Below are 16,222 nucleotides of genomic sequence, written 5' to 3'. Positions count from 1 at the left end.
TCAGCTTTCAAAGAAGCCTTGAAGAAGATAATATTGAACTTGGGTGGGAGGGCACATAATTCTAAAACATTGGCTCAAGGCAAAAATCCGTACTTGTGGTGCACTAGCACGTCTCCAGGTACCGGCTGAACAGCAGGACACACAGCAGCAGGATCCATATCTGACCCATATCCTTGTTCGTTTGGAGTCTCCATAGTTCAGTCCGCACCATGGGCTCTTACTTCAAATTCAAAAATCTTCAGAGTAGAGACTCTGCCTCTTTTGTTTCAATATATATAATTTATTTTGTAAACAAATCAAACATTTAACCCATGCCCTGTTGTAGCTCAGTTCAACTGAAATGGAGCAAGGAACTAGATGCCAGCCTGCTGTGCTTTCAGCTCCTCAGCACTTTGCCACAAAAGCAGGTTACAGAAAGGTCAGCATTTAGCAAGAATGTCAACGTAACAAGATTGTCATCTTATTAAGGCAATAACCTCTACCTACTCACAGTAAAAACACCTCCCTACCTGACTCTCCCTGCCAAGAGTGGAAAACCACAATTTACAAAGAATAGTTTGAGGCTGCCCGAGTACATCCAGTGCTTGGATCCACTCTGCTGAAATCCCACCACTGATGAGCACCATTGTCACACAGCTAATCTCAATTTCACACGATTATTTCCTCAACCTCAAAGTTCACCTACCGATGACAGGATGAAGCAAATGAAAGAGGCTTTATGAAATCCCCCACAAATTTAAGATAAAGCCCTAGTAAGCTCACATGTGGATGACACCTAGGACTATATTACTTCCTCTTTGTCACATTAAAAGTAACCAGCTTTCATTACTATTTTTGGGCTACTTTCATGCTCGACTTTGGAGACGCCTTGGGCAAGACCTTGCCTCAAAATGAAATAGGCAATAATCCATCCAGGAGAAAAGCACATCTCATTTTCCCTACACTGTCCACAACCTAATCAGAAAGCACTTACTTCTCTCTCATCTAGAAGAAATAATTAATTATAATACCAGCCTAGTATATCCTGGTCCTGGTAGATCACCTTCTATCTCAGCTGTCACAGGAAGACTGCAAACATAAACAAACCCACTCTGAGGGAGAACTTCTGTGCCTCAAACAAAAAAACCTCACAAGCAGTGCCAAACACTGGCCACTCACAGAGCACCAAACTGAAGGCCACTGCAATGTAAGCACAATAATCATCAGAAAATCTTGACAAATCCAATGAAACTTAACAGGTTTCAAATGCATAGTGGTATCGCAAATGTTAATATTCACTCTCTGGTGGGGGAGAATATCCTTAAAATTAAACCATAAACACTGATGACTCGGCTAATTCACATCCATCAAAATCACATTCAGAGCACTGAAAAAACCTGATTGACAAGATATCACAGAGTCAATACGCCAGTTAAAAACTGCAACAGAAACAGAGCTGAGCACATTAAGACAACAGTTTGCAGAAAAACAAAAAAAAACCACAGAGCATAAGGCAAGTAGACTTGCATAATTAAAACATCAGTATAGTACACAAATACTCAAAGAAAGCTGGTAAGGTGGGGAAAACAACACAAAAACCCCTTTCAATTAAACAATTAATAAAGGAGGGAGTTAGCACACTAAGAGTGCAGTAACAAGAGGATTTAGGTCCTGAAACTTTCATAACATTTAAGCAAGCTGAGATTAAACCAAAATTGCCCCAACCCAAACATGACTTCATTCTAGGCGCATTCACTTAAGAGTCAAACGCAGCATCAGCACCAGTTTTGTGCACCTCAAACTGTGGAAGGGCTCTAAACATTTCCCTCCAGTCCTGCCTTCCGATACAAGTTTTCTTAAATACACACACCCACCCTGTGATGACAAAAACAGACCAGAAGACACTTGGAAAGCACACAGTGAAAGTGATGCTTCCAACAGGCTGCACACAACAAACTTCAATTCTCCTCTGTGCTGCACTACCAAACAGGAGCAGGTAACAACCAGTGCCATCCTACCTGAGGGACAGGCTGCCGCATCCCATCAGGCAAGAGTTCAACTGAATACACAAATAACAACATACGCTGCAGAGCAGAGAATAATGTCAAAGCACACTATAGAGCCCAAAAAGCCAAACTTATGTTCAGCTGCTGTTCCTTTAGCTTTGCTTTTCCTACGTTTCTGAAGTTAGGACAGGACCGTGAAAGACTGATCCTGACGACACCTTTCCTGACTCTCCAGTTTGCCTTCTGAATGGTCAGCCTCACGTTTTGCAAAGACACAAGCACAAAACCCTGGTATTTCCACCCAAGACAGCGACAGGAGCAGTACCCGCGATGAACAGCACTGCTCGCCTTCAGGCACACGATGTAAAGTGGCGTTTGGGCTGGGAATGAGCAAGCAAGCGTGCGCTTCCCGCATCCCCTCAGCCCCCGGCTCGGTCTGGCGAGGAGCCGACCCCCAGGCTCCGCCCATGAAACAGACGCCCCGAGCCGGCACCCAGCAGCGGCATGAAGCGGCTCCCGGGGCTGCTTCGCGGCCGCATGAAGCCAGCAGAGCGCCGCGGTCCCGCTCCACCAGTCAGCAGCAGGACCCAGCCGCCCCCAAGCACCAAGGCAGCCCCCGGGGATCACCCTCTCGCACGGGCCGACCAAGCCGGAGACGCGGCCAGGCCAGCGGCAGGGAGAGATGCGGAGAGCAGGGCCCCTCCGGAGGGGAGCCGGGAGGGCCAGGCCGGGCGCCCATACGACTGGGGCCGGTGCGACGAGGCAGGCCCCACTAGAGGGGTGAACGGGGGACGACCTCGCTGCCCGCAACGGCGGGAGTCCCCTCAGCGCCGGAGGGGGGGAAGGGGGCGTCGCTTGGCAATGGAAGCCCCCCTCAGACTTTCGGGGCGGGGCTGGGGGGGCAACCCAGTCGCTCAGCAACCGTGAGGGGGGGGGGAAAGACGACCACTCCCCCCCCGGACCGCGGTGCTGCGTCTACCTTGTAGACGTCGCCGTAGGTGCCGCTGCCGATGCGCTGGATGAGCTCGAAGTCCTCCTGTGGGTTGCGCCGGGACAGGTCGCACACCCGCCCGCCACCTCCGCCGCCGCTCATGGTGCCGGGAGAGGCCCCGCTCGGCCGCGGCCCCCCAGGCCGGGGGAGGGTGAGGAGAGGGGGAGGGAACCCGATACCGGAACGCTCACCGCCTCCCCCCGGCCCGCTCCGGCAACATGGCGCCGCGCCTCCGCCCCGCGCAGGCGCTAAGGGGCGCCACCCCCCCGCCCCGCTCCCTGGTGTCACCCCTTGCGCCTGCGCGGGTCAGCACCAGGCGGGGCGATTTTGCTTGCGCAGTTGCCTGCCGCAGGGCACCGCCGTGCAGCGGCGCAGGCGAGGACCGGCGGGGCGGCGGCTCCCGGCCGGTTCCCCCGCTCTGGCCCCCTGGAGCTCTCAGTTCTCCCCCCTGGGGTCCCCGCGCCCGGCCCCGGGTGAGGGTGCGAGGAGCGCGCCGCGCTCGACACCTCCCTCCGCCTCCGCCGTGCGGGCGGTGCCGGGCGGTGGGCAGTACTCCCGGGCTGTGCCTTAGCCTGTCCGCGCTGGGGTTGCCGGCGGCACCGCTGGGCACCAGCCGCTGGTACGAGGGGACGCCCGGCGGCGGCCTCTGCCGCTGCGCCTCTTCCCCCCGCCGCCCCCGGGCCGCGCCTGGCCCGTCTTCACCACGCACGCCGGGGGCGGCGGACCTGCTGCTGCCCGGGCATCGGCGCCCGCCTCGACAGCTTCGTCCGCAGGGGTGAGCGGCGGTGCCGGCTCGGGGATGCCCGAGTTCAGCCCCTGCGCGTGCAGCCGGGAACCCAAAAAGCCAGCCCCGTGCACGTTCACCGAGATCCCCCCCGAAAAATAAGACAGCACCTGAGCACGTAGGCGGCAACCCCCAGAGCTAGCCCCTTGGCACGGGAAACGCAATCCATCCCCAGAGCCCATGTATGCAGCTGAGGACATGCGAATTCACCAGCCCCTGTGCATGCAGGTGGGGACCCCTCCTCAGAGCCAGCCCTGCTGTGCATGCAGCTGCGGGCCCCTGCAGCACCCGAAGCCCAAGGACCCCCCCATGCTGATGCTGTCTCCGTGCACTGGGGACCACCTCCCTTCTCCCCTGGTGTGCAGCCCCTGTTCAGTGTGCCCAGGTGGCCAAGAAGGCCAACAGCATCCTAGCCCATACCAGAAATAGTGTGTCCAGCAGGACAAGGGAAGTGATTGTCCCTCTGTACTCGGCACTGGTGAGGCCGCATCTCAGATACTGCGTTCAGTTTTGGGCCCCTTACTTCAAGAGAGATATTGAGGTGCTGGAGAGAGTCCAAAGAAGGGCAAGGAAGCCAGTGAAGGGTCTGGAGAACAAGTCTTATGAGGAGCGGCTGAGGGAGCTGGGGTTGGTTAGTCTGGAGAAAAGGAGGCTCAAGGGAAACCTTATCGTGGTCTACAACTACCTAAAAGGAGGCTGTAGCCTGGCAGGTGTTAGTCTCTTCTCCCAGGTAACAAGCGATAGGATGAGAGGAAACGGCCTCAAGTTGTGCCAGGGGAGGTTTAGATTGGATATCAGGAAAAATTTCTTCACTGAAAGGGTTGTCAAACATTGGAACAGGCTGCCCAGGGAAGTGGTTGGGTCACCATCCCTGGAGGTATTTAAAAGACGAGTAGGTGTGGTGCTTAGAGACATGGTTTAGTGGTGGACTTGGTAGTGTTAGGTCTACGGTTGGACTCAATGATCTTAAAGGTCCTTTCCAATGAAAACAATTCTATGATTCCCCACACCGCAGTGCATGGGAACCCGGTGCTCCTTGCCCCAGCGCACAAGACTGGGAACACGCTGGGATCCCAGCATTGCCCAGTTGCCCACAGCCTCTGGTGTCAGCTCCCGCAGGAGCTCCTGGGGCCCTTGCTGGCTCCTGTGGGGTATCTGTCCTTCCCCAGTGGGGCATGGGAACCACACATTATGGATGTCCCCACATCTGCACCATACTGTGCACCTGCCAGTCCCCTGCACCACTGTTGCAGCATCTGTGCAGACCCATCCAACACACCTTGGCTGGGCAATGTCTTCCCCTCATCCATTGGACTGATTTCCCTTGTTTTGCGATGTTTTGGAGTGTTGTGTATGCCCCCATGGGATAAAATGCGCACTCCCTCTCCTCTTACACCAGTGCTGCCAGTCCTGCTTCCGCTCCCATCTTGCACACAGGTTTCCAGTGTGGAGGAGGCATGTGGGTGCTTGCCTCCAACCCTGGCCGTGCCTCCCACCCTCTCTGTGTGGGAAACAGGCACCCAATGGCGGTGGGAACCCTTCTCCCCAGATATGCAAACCCTGGAGCGTGGCTCTGTGGCGTGTGGGTCCTAGGGCACCTCTTGGGCTCTGTGCCAGTGAACCAGGAGTGGCTTTTCCCACCACACTCCTGCTGCCAGTGACTGATGGGTGAAATAAAAAGAGTGGGATGAGGGGGGACTTTGGGCACAAAGATGCACCATCTGCTCACCGCCCCATCCTGCCTTGCCAAGGATGTTGGCATGGGGTACCCTCCTCTCCACTGAGAAGGTGCATGGGGACAGTGAGCTGGACACAGCCCCATTTCAATGTGTGATTATCAGAGCAGAGAATGAGCTGAGGGGGTTGAGCTCTGGCAGGTGCAGCAGTGATGGCTGTGAAATTGCATAGTGTCTGTCAGTGCATTTGTCCCTCCAGCTGTCCCGGTCCGTGCATCCCTGTCCTTGGCTTCATTTTTATGACTTTTGCTCTCGCAATTAAGAGTCACAAACTTGCCAGAATTGAATTCGGGCTGCTGTGATTTTTCTTCGTGTGTGATGGGGGTCTTTGGGGCGCACTGTGTTGCTTTCTGCTGCAGAAGAGCTGGGACAGCCGACAGGCATAGGTTAGCTGGACAGGGCTGCCACAGATGCTCCATGAGCAGATCCAAGGGGACTGGGCTCTGTGACAAGTTCAGCAGTAGCAGCAGCTCTGAATGAGTGACGGAAGGAAATGCCAGGGAGTTTGAGCTCAGTCCGGAAAGGCTAACGGACATCCTGCTGGGGAACACTGACAACCTCGGCAACAGCACTCGTCACCCACCTGCTGTTGCCTCTCAGTCTTCATTTTTATCTCATTAGAGGGGAAATGGGTTATAGTTTTTCCCATGTTATGTCATAGAATCATAGAATGGTTTTGGTTGGAAGGGACCTTAAAGATCATCTAGTTCCAACACCCCTGCCATGGGCAGGGACACAATTCCACTAGACCAGGTTGCTCAAAGCCCCATCCAACCTGGCATTGAACACTGCCAGGGAGGGGGCAGCCACGAACACTGCCACGGAGGGGGCAGCCACAACTTCTCTGGGCAACCTGTGCCAGTGTCTCACCACCCTCACAGTAAAGAATTTCTTCCTAATATCTAATCTAAATCTACCCTCTTTCAGTTTAAAACCGTTACCCCTCGTCCTGTCACTACTTGCCCTTGTAAAAAGCCCCTCTCCTGCTTTCCTGTAGGCCCCCCTCAGGTACTGGAAGGCTGCTGTAAGGTCTCCCCAGAGCCTTCTCCAGGCTGAACAGCCCCAATTCTCTCAGCCTCTCTTCATAGGAGAGGTTCTCCAGCCCTCTGATCATCTTCATGGCCCTCCTCTGGACTCGTTCCAACAGCTCCATGTCCTTCTATGTTGGGGGCCCTAGAGCTGAACGCAGTACTCCAGGTGGGGTCTCACGAGATCGGAGTAAAGGGGCAGAATCACCTCCCTCGACCTGCTGGCCACGCTGCTTTTGATGCAGCCCAGAATACAGTTGGCCACCTAGGCTGCAAGTGCACATTGCCGGCTCATGTTGAGCTTCTTATCAACCATCACCCCCAAGTCCTTCTCCTCAGGGCTGCTCTCAATCCATTCTCTGCCCAGCCTGTATTTGTGCTTGGGATTGCCCCGACCCACATGCAGGACCTTGCACTTGGTCTTGTTGAACTTCATGCGGTTCGCACAGGCCCAGCTCTCAAGCCTGTCAAGGTCCCTCTGGATGGCATTCCTTCCCTCCAGTGTGTCGACTACACCACACAGCTTGGTGTCGTCAGCAAACTTGCTGAAGGCACACTCAATCCCACTGTCCATGTCTCCGACAAAGATGTTAAACAGGACCAGTCCCAATACCGACCCCTGAGGAACGCCACTTGTCACTGGTCTCCACTTTGATATCGAGCCGTTGACCACAACTCTTTGAGTGCGACCATCCAGCCAATTCTTTATCCAGTGAGTGGTCCATCTGTCAAGTCCATGTCTCTCCAATTTAGAGACAAGGATGTCATGCGGGACAGTGTCAAATGCTTTGCACAGGTCCAGGTAGATGACATCAGTTGCACTTCCCCTATCCACCAGTGCTGTCAACCCGTCGTAGAAGGCCACCAAATTTGTCAGGCATGATTTGCCCTTAGTGAAGCCATGTTGGCTGTCACCAATCACCTCCTTGATTTCCATGTGCCTCAGTACAGTTTCCAGGAGGACCTGCTCCATGATCTTGCCAGGCACCGAGGTGAGACTGACTGGCCTGTAGTTCCCCGGGTCTTCCTTTTTTCTCTTCTTGAAGATGGGGGTTATGTTTCCCCTTTTCCAGTCAGTGGAAACTTCACCAGACTGCCATGACTTCTCAAAAATGACGGATAGCGGCGCAGCAACTTCATCCGCCAGTTGCCTCAGGACCCGTGGATGCACCTCATCAGGTCCCATGGACTTGTGCACCTTCAGGTTCCTTAGATGGTCTCAAACCTGATCTTCTCCTACAGTGGGTGGTTCTTCATCCTTCCAGTCCCTGCCTCTGCCTTCTGCGACTTGGGTGGTGAGGCTAGAGCACTTTTTGGTGAAAATTGAAGCAAAAAAGTCATTGAGTACCTCAGCCTTCTCCATATCCTGGGTAACTAGGTCTCCTATTTCCTTCTGGAGAGGGCCCACATTTTCCCTAGTCTTCCTTTTATCACTGACATACCTATAGAAGCATTTCCTGTTGTCCTTGACATCCCTGGCCAGATTTAATTCTATCAGGGCTTTAGCTTTCCTAACCTGGTCCCTGGCTGCTTGGACAATTTCCCTGTGTTCCTCCCAGGCTACCTGCCCTTGCTTCCACTCTCTGGTAGGCTTCCTTCTTGTGCCTGAGTTTATCCAGGAGCTCCTTGTTCATCCATGCAGGCCTCCCGGCATTTTTGCCTGCCTTCCTCTTTGTCGGGATGCATCGCTCCTGAGCGTGGAGGAGGTGGTCCTTGAATACTCACCAGTTTTCTTGGGCCCCTCTTCCCTCCAGGGCTTTATCCTAAGGGACTCTCCCAAGCCTCCTGAAGAGGCCAGTCTGCTCTCCTGAAGTCCAGGGTGGTGAGCTGACTGCGTGCCCTCCTTGCTGCCCTATGGATCTTGAACTCCACCATTTCATGGTCGCTGCAGCCAAGACTGCCCTTGAGCTTCACGTCCCCCACCAGCCCCTCCTTGTTGGTGAGAACAAGGTCCAGCGTGGCCCCTCTCATCGTCGGCTCCTCTGTCACTTGGAGAAGGAAGTTGTCATCCACGCACTCCAGGAACCTCCTGGATTGCTTGTGCCCAGCTGTATTGTCCTTCCAACAGGTATCGGGGTGGTTGAAGTTCCCCATGAGGACCAGAGCCTGTGAACGTGAGGCTACATCTATCTGTCTGTAGAAGGCCTCATCCGCTCGGTCTTCCTGGTCAGGTGGCCTGTAGCAGACGCCCACTATAATGTCTCCCATCCCTGACCGCCCTTTAATCCTGACCCATAAGCTCTCTGTCAGCTCCTCCTCCATCCCCAGGCAGAGCTCCATGCACCCAAACTGGTCATTGACATAGAGCGCAACACCCCCTTGCCAAATAGGTCCTTGCCAAGTAGGTATAAATGGTAATGAATGAAGCAAGCAGGGCTATTTTTCCCTTTAAATCCTGCTTCCTATCCACAACAGCTGCCTGCACTTCCTCTGTTCTTGTAAAAACACCCACAGGTTTCTCCAGGAGTGTGTGTGTCTCTTCTCCTTGGCAAGACGGACAGATGGAGCTGAGAGATATGCCCTCTGCTGCCTTCAGAAACAGGTCAGATCAAACGGATATCAGGCATCGTTTGCTTCCCCCAGCTTTGGGGCGACTTCTCCTACTTTCTCTTTTTCCTCCTATTCCTTAGACATGGCTACATTAGGACAGTCGATCTGTATGCTGCAGGGAGACAGGCTGGGCTACTCTTCAGCACCGCTCAGAAAGGTCAAATGAATGCAGTAAAACTGCATTTGGGTGTTAAAACATTTTTGTGACAGTTCAGCCAATGCTCTTGCTTTAAGAGTTGTTCCAGTGTGGTGGGGGATTCGCTGTGACATTTGACTGCTCTGCCTTCAGGGATCACAAGCCCCAACTGTAGTCAGTGGCAACCCACAGCCACAGAAAATACCTTGCTGAAGCTGGATGCCTTGTTATTTCCAGCTGCGCTCACAACCCATCCATCCTGCTCCTGCTGCTTAGGTCCAAAATGCCACTTCGTGCTCTACAGCCCTAAATCCTGGCCACTGCTTGAAGCGGGAGTGCTGGCTCCTTGGGTGGCATGCATTGGCAGGCTCCAGCTAGGTGATGCCAATGCAATTTGCTACAGTTGGAGACCTCTTCCCACCCCTCTGGCATCTTTCCGTGCCAGATGAAAGGGCAAGGCGCTGCATCTGCCAGTGCTGCAGAGGGAAGGTGTGGCCTGGGGCCAACCTGTCCCTTTTGCTTATGGGACTGGAGCCTCTGGGAGAGGGAGGGTGTCCTTACAGGGGCCACAGAGCACCTGCTTGAGCCTGGTGGGGTCAGACAAGGGGGCAGGGAAGTGTTTTCTGGAATGCTGAAAGCTGCTTTGGTCAGGGGAAGAGCTGCAGTTTGTGTCAGTCCCAGAGCAGATTGATTGTGGTTGTAAGCTGTGCCCCAAAGAAAGCGTACGAGGAGAGTTTAAATTTAGAGGGCCCAGTTGGCTGTAGATGTGGGAGATGCATGTATGCAAGTCCCATACTGGTACACTCCTGTTGCAGTCACTCCTGATGTCCAGGGAGAAGAGCTAAGCCTCAGACTTTTAAGGATGACACCAAAAAGCAGCAATGCAGCCTGGACATTTTTCCCCTCTCCTCAAACATGAGGCTTTTATGTTGTGCTTCACAGAAAAAAGAAAATAAATCTTTCCAGCATGATGTCAGCATTCTGAAGACTTGGCTTTTTCCATGTTCTCTTCCTCTTTAACGCCTCCCCAGAGCAGCTGTCCGTCCCCCAGCCCCTCCTTACCACAGCCAGCACCTCTTGAGTACCACTTCCTTGCAGCATCCCACATAGACTCCTGTCTGTCCTGGGATGCCTTTTGCTGGTTGCTCCCTGTTCAGCTGAGCAAGCCCAGCTCCACCCTCCCAAGCACCCAGCACCCTGGCTCAAGGAGGGGCACCCACAAAGGATGAGACCCTTTGCAGGGGCACCCACAAAGGATGAGACCCTTTGCACTGTGTGCCTGGTTCATCTGTAAGCAGCTACACAGCCTGAGACTGCCTTTTAAAGCAGCCACCTCCATGGCATCATGTGGAAGAAGAAGGTGTCAGTGACAGCTCATGCTGTCATTTGCTCTGCGAAGAATGTGGAAGGCAAAAATGCTCTTTTTTAGGGAGATGGTGCCCCAGGGCAGCGATGGCTGCAGGGACGATGCATGTCTCTGTGGCATTTGCCAGATGGCGGCCCTTTCGGGATACTGAGCAGCAGTGCAGCATGTGGGAACTGGAATCCAGACAGACCCCTGCACCCTGTTTTTCCTTCCCCGCTGCCCCCGCCTTGCAAAGAATAAAGCCTGTGTGAGGTCCAGCCCGTCTCCCCCCTCCTTCCCTCTGCCCTGCAAGTTCCATGTCTCAGACAGCACTGCCACCAGCCAGCACAGGCTGCTTGGGAGAAGTTAGCAATAGCCAGTTCCCAGCAAGCAGGGCTCCTGCCTGCGATTTTGCATTAGTCAGAGCATTGTTTCTCCTGCTGCAGTGCAGGCCTTTTCTGGGAAGGTTTTGTCTTTGCCAGGAGAGGCATGAGTATAGCATGAGAGGAAAAACACTGATTGCCTTAGCTCAGCAGCCCAGTGTTAAGCATTTCCCCATCTTTCTACATCTCTGTGTGGAAATAATCATGTGTCTTTCAGAGAGAAGCAGTATCCTCGCAGCGGGAGGGAAGAAGTCAGGCTCCCGTATAGTAATGTTTTATGAGTGCTGCTGGCCATCAGTGGTCTCTGGAGGATCCAAGACACAGGTGCTGGTACTGGGAGAAGCTGGGCACAGCTGATTACTCAGAGTTACAAAGGGAGGGCAGGAGCTGAGCAGATGGTACAAGGAGTGGGGGAGGAGGAGGGCAGGTGACAAGGACTAGCTGTGGGAAAGGGGGCTAATTCCCAGTGCTGGGAGGGGAGATCAGCACTGTTTTTGGTTACCTGGTATGGGAATGCCTCGTCTTCCTCTCCAGCGGGCATCACTCAGAGATGCACTGCTATTGAATACCGCTTTTCCCAGCCGGTATGCTGGCGCAACATCCCCTTTAACCTGACGAAGATGATCCACCAGGGTGAACAGCATCTGCTCCTTAAGTGTTCAGCACAGCTCACTCCGCCCTGGTGAGGCCCGCGGCTTGTGCTCTCCCTTTCATGTGAAAAACACAGCAACGAGACACTAGTTTGCAGAGGAGGGGGCTGAGGAGGCAGGATCCCACCGGGGCCCAGCCATCAGCAATTTTCACTCTCATTTTTACTTGAAGGCCACTACGGTGCGTCCAGGAAAGTGTAAACACCACACACAAGGTTTTTTAACCTTGTTGAACTTAACCTGCTCTTAGTCACTTTTCACAGGCAGATGACCTCTCCTCTCACCTCTCCAGGGGTCTGCAGACACCACCTTGAAAACCTGAGTTCTCGTGTCACTGGAAAAGGTGTCAGAAGCTTACAACAGAAGCCATGTGCTAAACAACTATGGCAGAACCTGTCTGCATGGGAACACCCCAGCATTTAGAAACAGGAGCATTTCTGTCCGTCCAACTTACTTTAAATTAAATCTCTAGAAGGAAATAGAGAACAAAGAATGTATCACAGTGTGTCTGCATAAAACCATGCTGCACCCACACATTGAAGGTCACATGGCTGAAGCCATATGATTATGTGGGTCACATGATAGTGGGAAGTTTACAGCACAACTACAATGTTGTAGAATAATTTTAGTTAAAAGATACAGTTAAAGGAATTCAATTAACTGTATTCTGTTGTCTGAATAGTCTTGCTTAGCATTGGTAGTAGAGTTGCTGAAGCCCTGGGCCCTAATTGTTGTGAACTTTTGAACCTATCTTGATCTGTTGCTTGGATACCTGAAGGAAGGCCTTAAGACCAGTGCAAACTGGAAGATAAGGAGGCTATAGCTGTCAGAAGCAGCTGTAATTCAGCAGAAGCTGTAACTCTTGCAGATAAGATGTTTCACAGCTCACTTGGAAGACCAAGAATCCAATAAGAAACAAAAGGACCCCAGACCTCTAATTACCATTGGACCAAGAGACACGTCCAGAGCATTTGAACAGCGTGTGAAGAGCGGTTGCATAGGTTGTAAGTGTATAAATGCCCAGGGATTTCTTTGTTCTGGGTCCCTCCCTCAGAGGCACCCAGCTTTAGCTGTCCTTACAGCCATATCAGTCAACTAAATTATTTTCTGGAAGTTGGCATCTGAGACTCTGCTGCCGGAAGGCTAGGGAAAAGAAATTGCTTTAGCAACAAAACCGCTAGTTTGTAGCAGTCTTGCTACAGGATCGCTTTCTACTTACAGGTCTACTCATAGGGATTACTCCTACTGTGGGTCTGCCTCGCATGGGACAGCTGCACTCGTGGCTATTTCTAGGTGTCCCTCCACTTCCTCCTGCAGTGGAAGGCTTGTCCATGGTAACACCTGCTCTTGACTGTTGGATTTGGTGGAAACAGACTTGAGAAGGATCACAGCCAGATTCCTAGACATGGCTGCAGCTGTTCTCTGCAGGTGCATCGTGGCAGCAGTCAGCTTCTCTTGGGAGGAAAGCCTCACCCAGCACACTGCAGGTTTGCTGTTCCTGACGACAGGTAACACGTCATTCTAGCATGCTAATTACAGATGAAGGCTTCACCAGGTTGCCCTTGGGTAGGCAGCGTGCGCTGCCAGTAAATGGAGCACGCCTTTCCTTCTGATCTCTAGTTACTGTGCCCTGCATGAAGTGAGTCACTTACTCGTATAAGTGGAATAACAAATAATTAGAAACAAAAAACCTGTGAAAAATGCTCTAGGCCTCATGCAGCAGCAGGGAAGGACCATGGGGCTAAACCAAGCACTCCCTCCTCTTTATGTACGAAGCGATCTCTCTGTTCTCCAGAACAGAATGGCCTCTTGCTGCAGTTTGCAGTCCTTGATGGTGGACTATTTGTTTTAACACTGAAGTAGGAAAGGAGAATACTTAAAAAAAAAAAAAGTCTTAGTCATAAAATTAGATGCTAGTTAGAGGGGGAGGAAAGGTAAAATCTGCAAACACGAAGCCAGCATGAGTTTGAACCATTCAAACTCACAAGGCTAAGCACAACACCTTCTCTTGTGCCAGAGGAAATATTTTGATTTGAGCAGCTGTAATGCACAGCACAGCTGTATTTTTTAATACATTTGGAAAGCACAGGCCTGAGGAAAGGCTCATTGTGCATGGCTAATTTAGCTGCTTAATGAAAAACATAGCCTAATGAAAAATGGGAAGGGGTAGGCAGAGAGCTGGGGAGCTATTTAGCCTGAATGGTTCCCTCTACAGAGGTATGTAGAGCACCACCTGTGGAGGTAAATTACCTGCTCAATAACCTCCAGATCAGATTATACTCAGCACATGCAAAACAATTTCCCCGTGCTGCTCTGAGGCGTGCAGCAGGCTCTGCTCCTGCAGAGGGGATTCAGCATCACAGCGCAATGTGATTGCGTACCATGGGTCAGATCTGATCACAGATGGAGGCTTTGGCTACCTTACTCTGTTTGAAGAACAGGCATGACTGAAGACACAAAGGAGACTCTCTTATTCTTAGAAGTAGCAACCAAGCAGTTTGCTGGATGCAATTCATAACTACAGAGCCAGGGCTTAGCCTTACATAGCTGGGTAATACATGAAAACATTATAAATGCCGGTAACTATCACCTGTGTGCTACCCAAGACAACTCATACCAACAAAGCTGGGTGCAAGTTATTTAATTAGGAAGGCCTGACATTTATTTTGTTATTCACGCTGTGCTACATCTCAAAATAACAACACAATTATTTCATTTTAAGGACTATTTTGCACTGTATCTCTGTGCACTCATGCAGCCAGCATATCATATGACCTAAACCACCTTCTCACATTCGTCTATGATCTTCCCGATGATGTGGAACATGGATACAGCTGGTCTGTATTTTGTACTTGATGCAGTCTGGAATTCACAGTAGCAGCCGGGTGTCTTTGCACAGCTTACTTGTTTGTTAGCAGGGGCAACATCATGCAGCTGAAGTCCACCAGAGACTTCTCTGTGTGACTGCCCACCTGCCACCAACACCCTTCAGTGATGGAGGAACAGTATTTTTTCAGGACTTACTCGAAGAAGCAGAAGTGAAGGGAAAACTAAACTCAGGATTCCAAGTACAAAAGTCTGATTCTTCAAAATCTGACTGTCGCATTTTACTTGTTCAGCAAGCTGTTCTCCCATGCTGCCCAGCAGAGATTTGAAAAGCAGACAGCTCTCAGAGGATGGAGATGGCTCAGGATCAGGTGCTTCAGTTCAGCGTGCCAAGACCATGTAGAGGAAGATATTTGCACTGGAATGTAAAAGGGGGAGGAAAGTTGCCATAAGAATTTAGGGCTATTTCTGGTTTTCAAGGATCTGTACATAAAGACATTAAGGAAAAGTCACTGTTGCCAAATGAATCCTAGTCAGAATTGTACCCCCTTCCCTAGGGCATCATCTGTAATGTTTTAATTCAGCATCTTCCACACTTGACCCTAAGTAAGGCTTTGGTGCCCTTCTCCCAAAATGCCCAAACAGACCTTTTTCTTTTAAATCAGCATGTACCTGTGTCTCTCTGTGTATCCTTTGTACATGAAGTTCCCATGTAATTTGTAAATAACCAAGATTTCCATTCTGAGCACCTGACCTGCACTGTGAGAAGGATTGAATTACTTCTGTCCATTCCTGGATCATCTCTTGGTTATGAGGCAATTGTCAAGCTACAGTATCTTTAGTAAAATACCTGCCTCTGTCAAAAGCATTTGTGTCAACTGCAAGTTGATGGCTTGGAAATGGTGTCAAGTGCAAGGCAGAGAAAGTTCATAAACCAAGAGGGTCGTAGCCTGGACAGTGCTTGCACCAAGCATCCCTACAGGGCAGTGCAGCATGCTGGGGTTAAGAGTCCCTGAGAACCTCTCCTGCCTGAGCCAAGAAGCCACCTATGGCAACAGAAGGATGGAGAGATGGTAGAAGCGGCGTGGCTTTGCATTTTCCAGTGCTTAATGGCAGGGACATGTGAGTTAAGAGGAGAGCGCCATGCTGATCTGTCAGACAGCACACAAACTGACAGAGCCAGTCCCCACAATTAAGAGACTTCTGTACTATGTTGATGCATCTGTCACAACTGATCCAAAGCTACATACAATTCTCTGCCATCACCTAAAAGCCAGCGTTGCCCTAGATGCATGGCATCCATAGATTCATTGCCAGAGCAGTGTTTCACACCTGCTGGGCACAGGGAAAGAGTTGGCCAGGCCCCTGGAAGGTCCCCCAGGCTGCCTTGCAGAGGGCACGGGCTCTGTCAGGAACGGAGCAGACACTGTTGATGAAGCAGAGCGATCAGAGAAGCCAATTCTGCAGTAAGGGTGGATGATACAAGATGAACACAAAAGGGAATGGGGCGGGGGGAAAGGGTCAGGCACAAGAGTGTTGTGAGCATAGGGCTGGGAAGAGAAGAAGGGAGATGTGAGAGAAAGACTGGTTGAAGGGCGAAGTGGTGGGAGAGGAAGGAAGGGGAGGTGAGAGGCAAGGGTGGCGGAACAGAGAAGTATTGCCTTCATGCAACTGAATGACAGCAGAAGAAGTCAGTGCCAAATTAGGCTAAGAAACACAAACATACAAAGCAGACTAAAACCCAAGAGATTAATTAATTGATCTGGGAGCAATCAAGATGCCAGGAAGCAATGGCAGTAGAAACCAGC

The 16,222-nt window shown here is 51.7% G+C and overlaps 2 protein-coding genes across 3 annotated transcripts in view; one reads left to right on the top strand and one right to left on the bottom strand.

Moving 5' to 3' along the window:
- MAP4K3 (mitogen-activated protein kinase kinase kinase kinase 3) overlaps positions 1 to 3,189 on the bottom strand; it is an 86,816-nt gene extending 83,627 nt beyond the window's left edge. For both annotated transcript variants that reach the window (XM_068425561.1, XM_068425570.1), the window contains exon 1: positions 2,965 to 3,189. In XM_068425561.1, the coding sequence (XP_068281662.1) occupies positions 2,965 to 3,078 (114 nt within the window). In that variant the 5' untranslated portion in view covers positions 3,079 to 3,189. The remainder of the gene's footprint in view (positions 1 to 2,964) is intronic.
- Positions 3,190 to 12,993: 9,804 nt separating this feature from the next.
- TMEM178A (transmembrane protein 178A) lies at positions 12,994 to 14,552 on the top strand. The gene is given in 2 exon segments (XM_068415338.1): positions 12,994 to 13,096; positions 14,311 to 14,552. Coding segments are annotated over 2 exon segments (345 nt in total).
- Positions 14,553 to 16,222: the final 1,670 nt, after the last annotated feature.

Source organism: Nyctibius grandis, chromosome 1 (genome assembly GCF_013368605.1).
Source record: "Nyctibius grandis isolate bNycGra1 chromosome 1, bNycGra1.pri, whole genome shotgun sequence".
In the NCBI taxonomy this organism is placed as follows: domain Eukaryota; kingdom Metazoa; phylum Chordata; class Aves; order Nyctibiiformes; family Nyctibiidae; genus Nyctibius; species Nyctibius grandis.
Note: the sequence above shows the minus strand (reverse complement) of the source record. Positions and strands in the feature narration are given on the sequence as shown.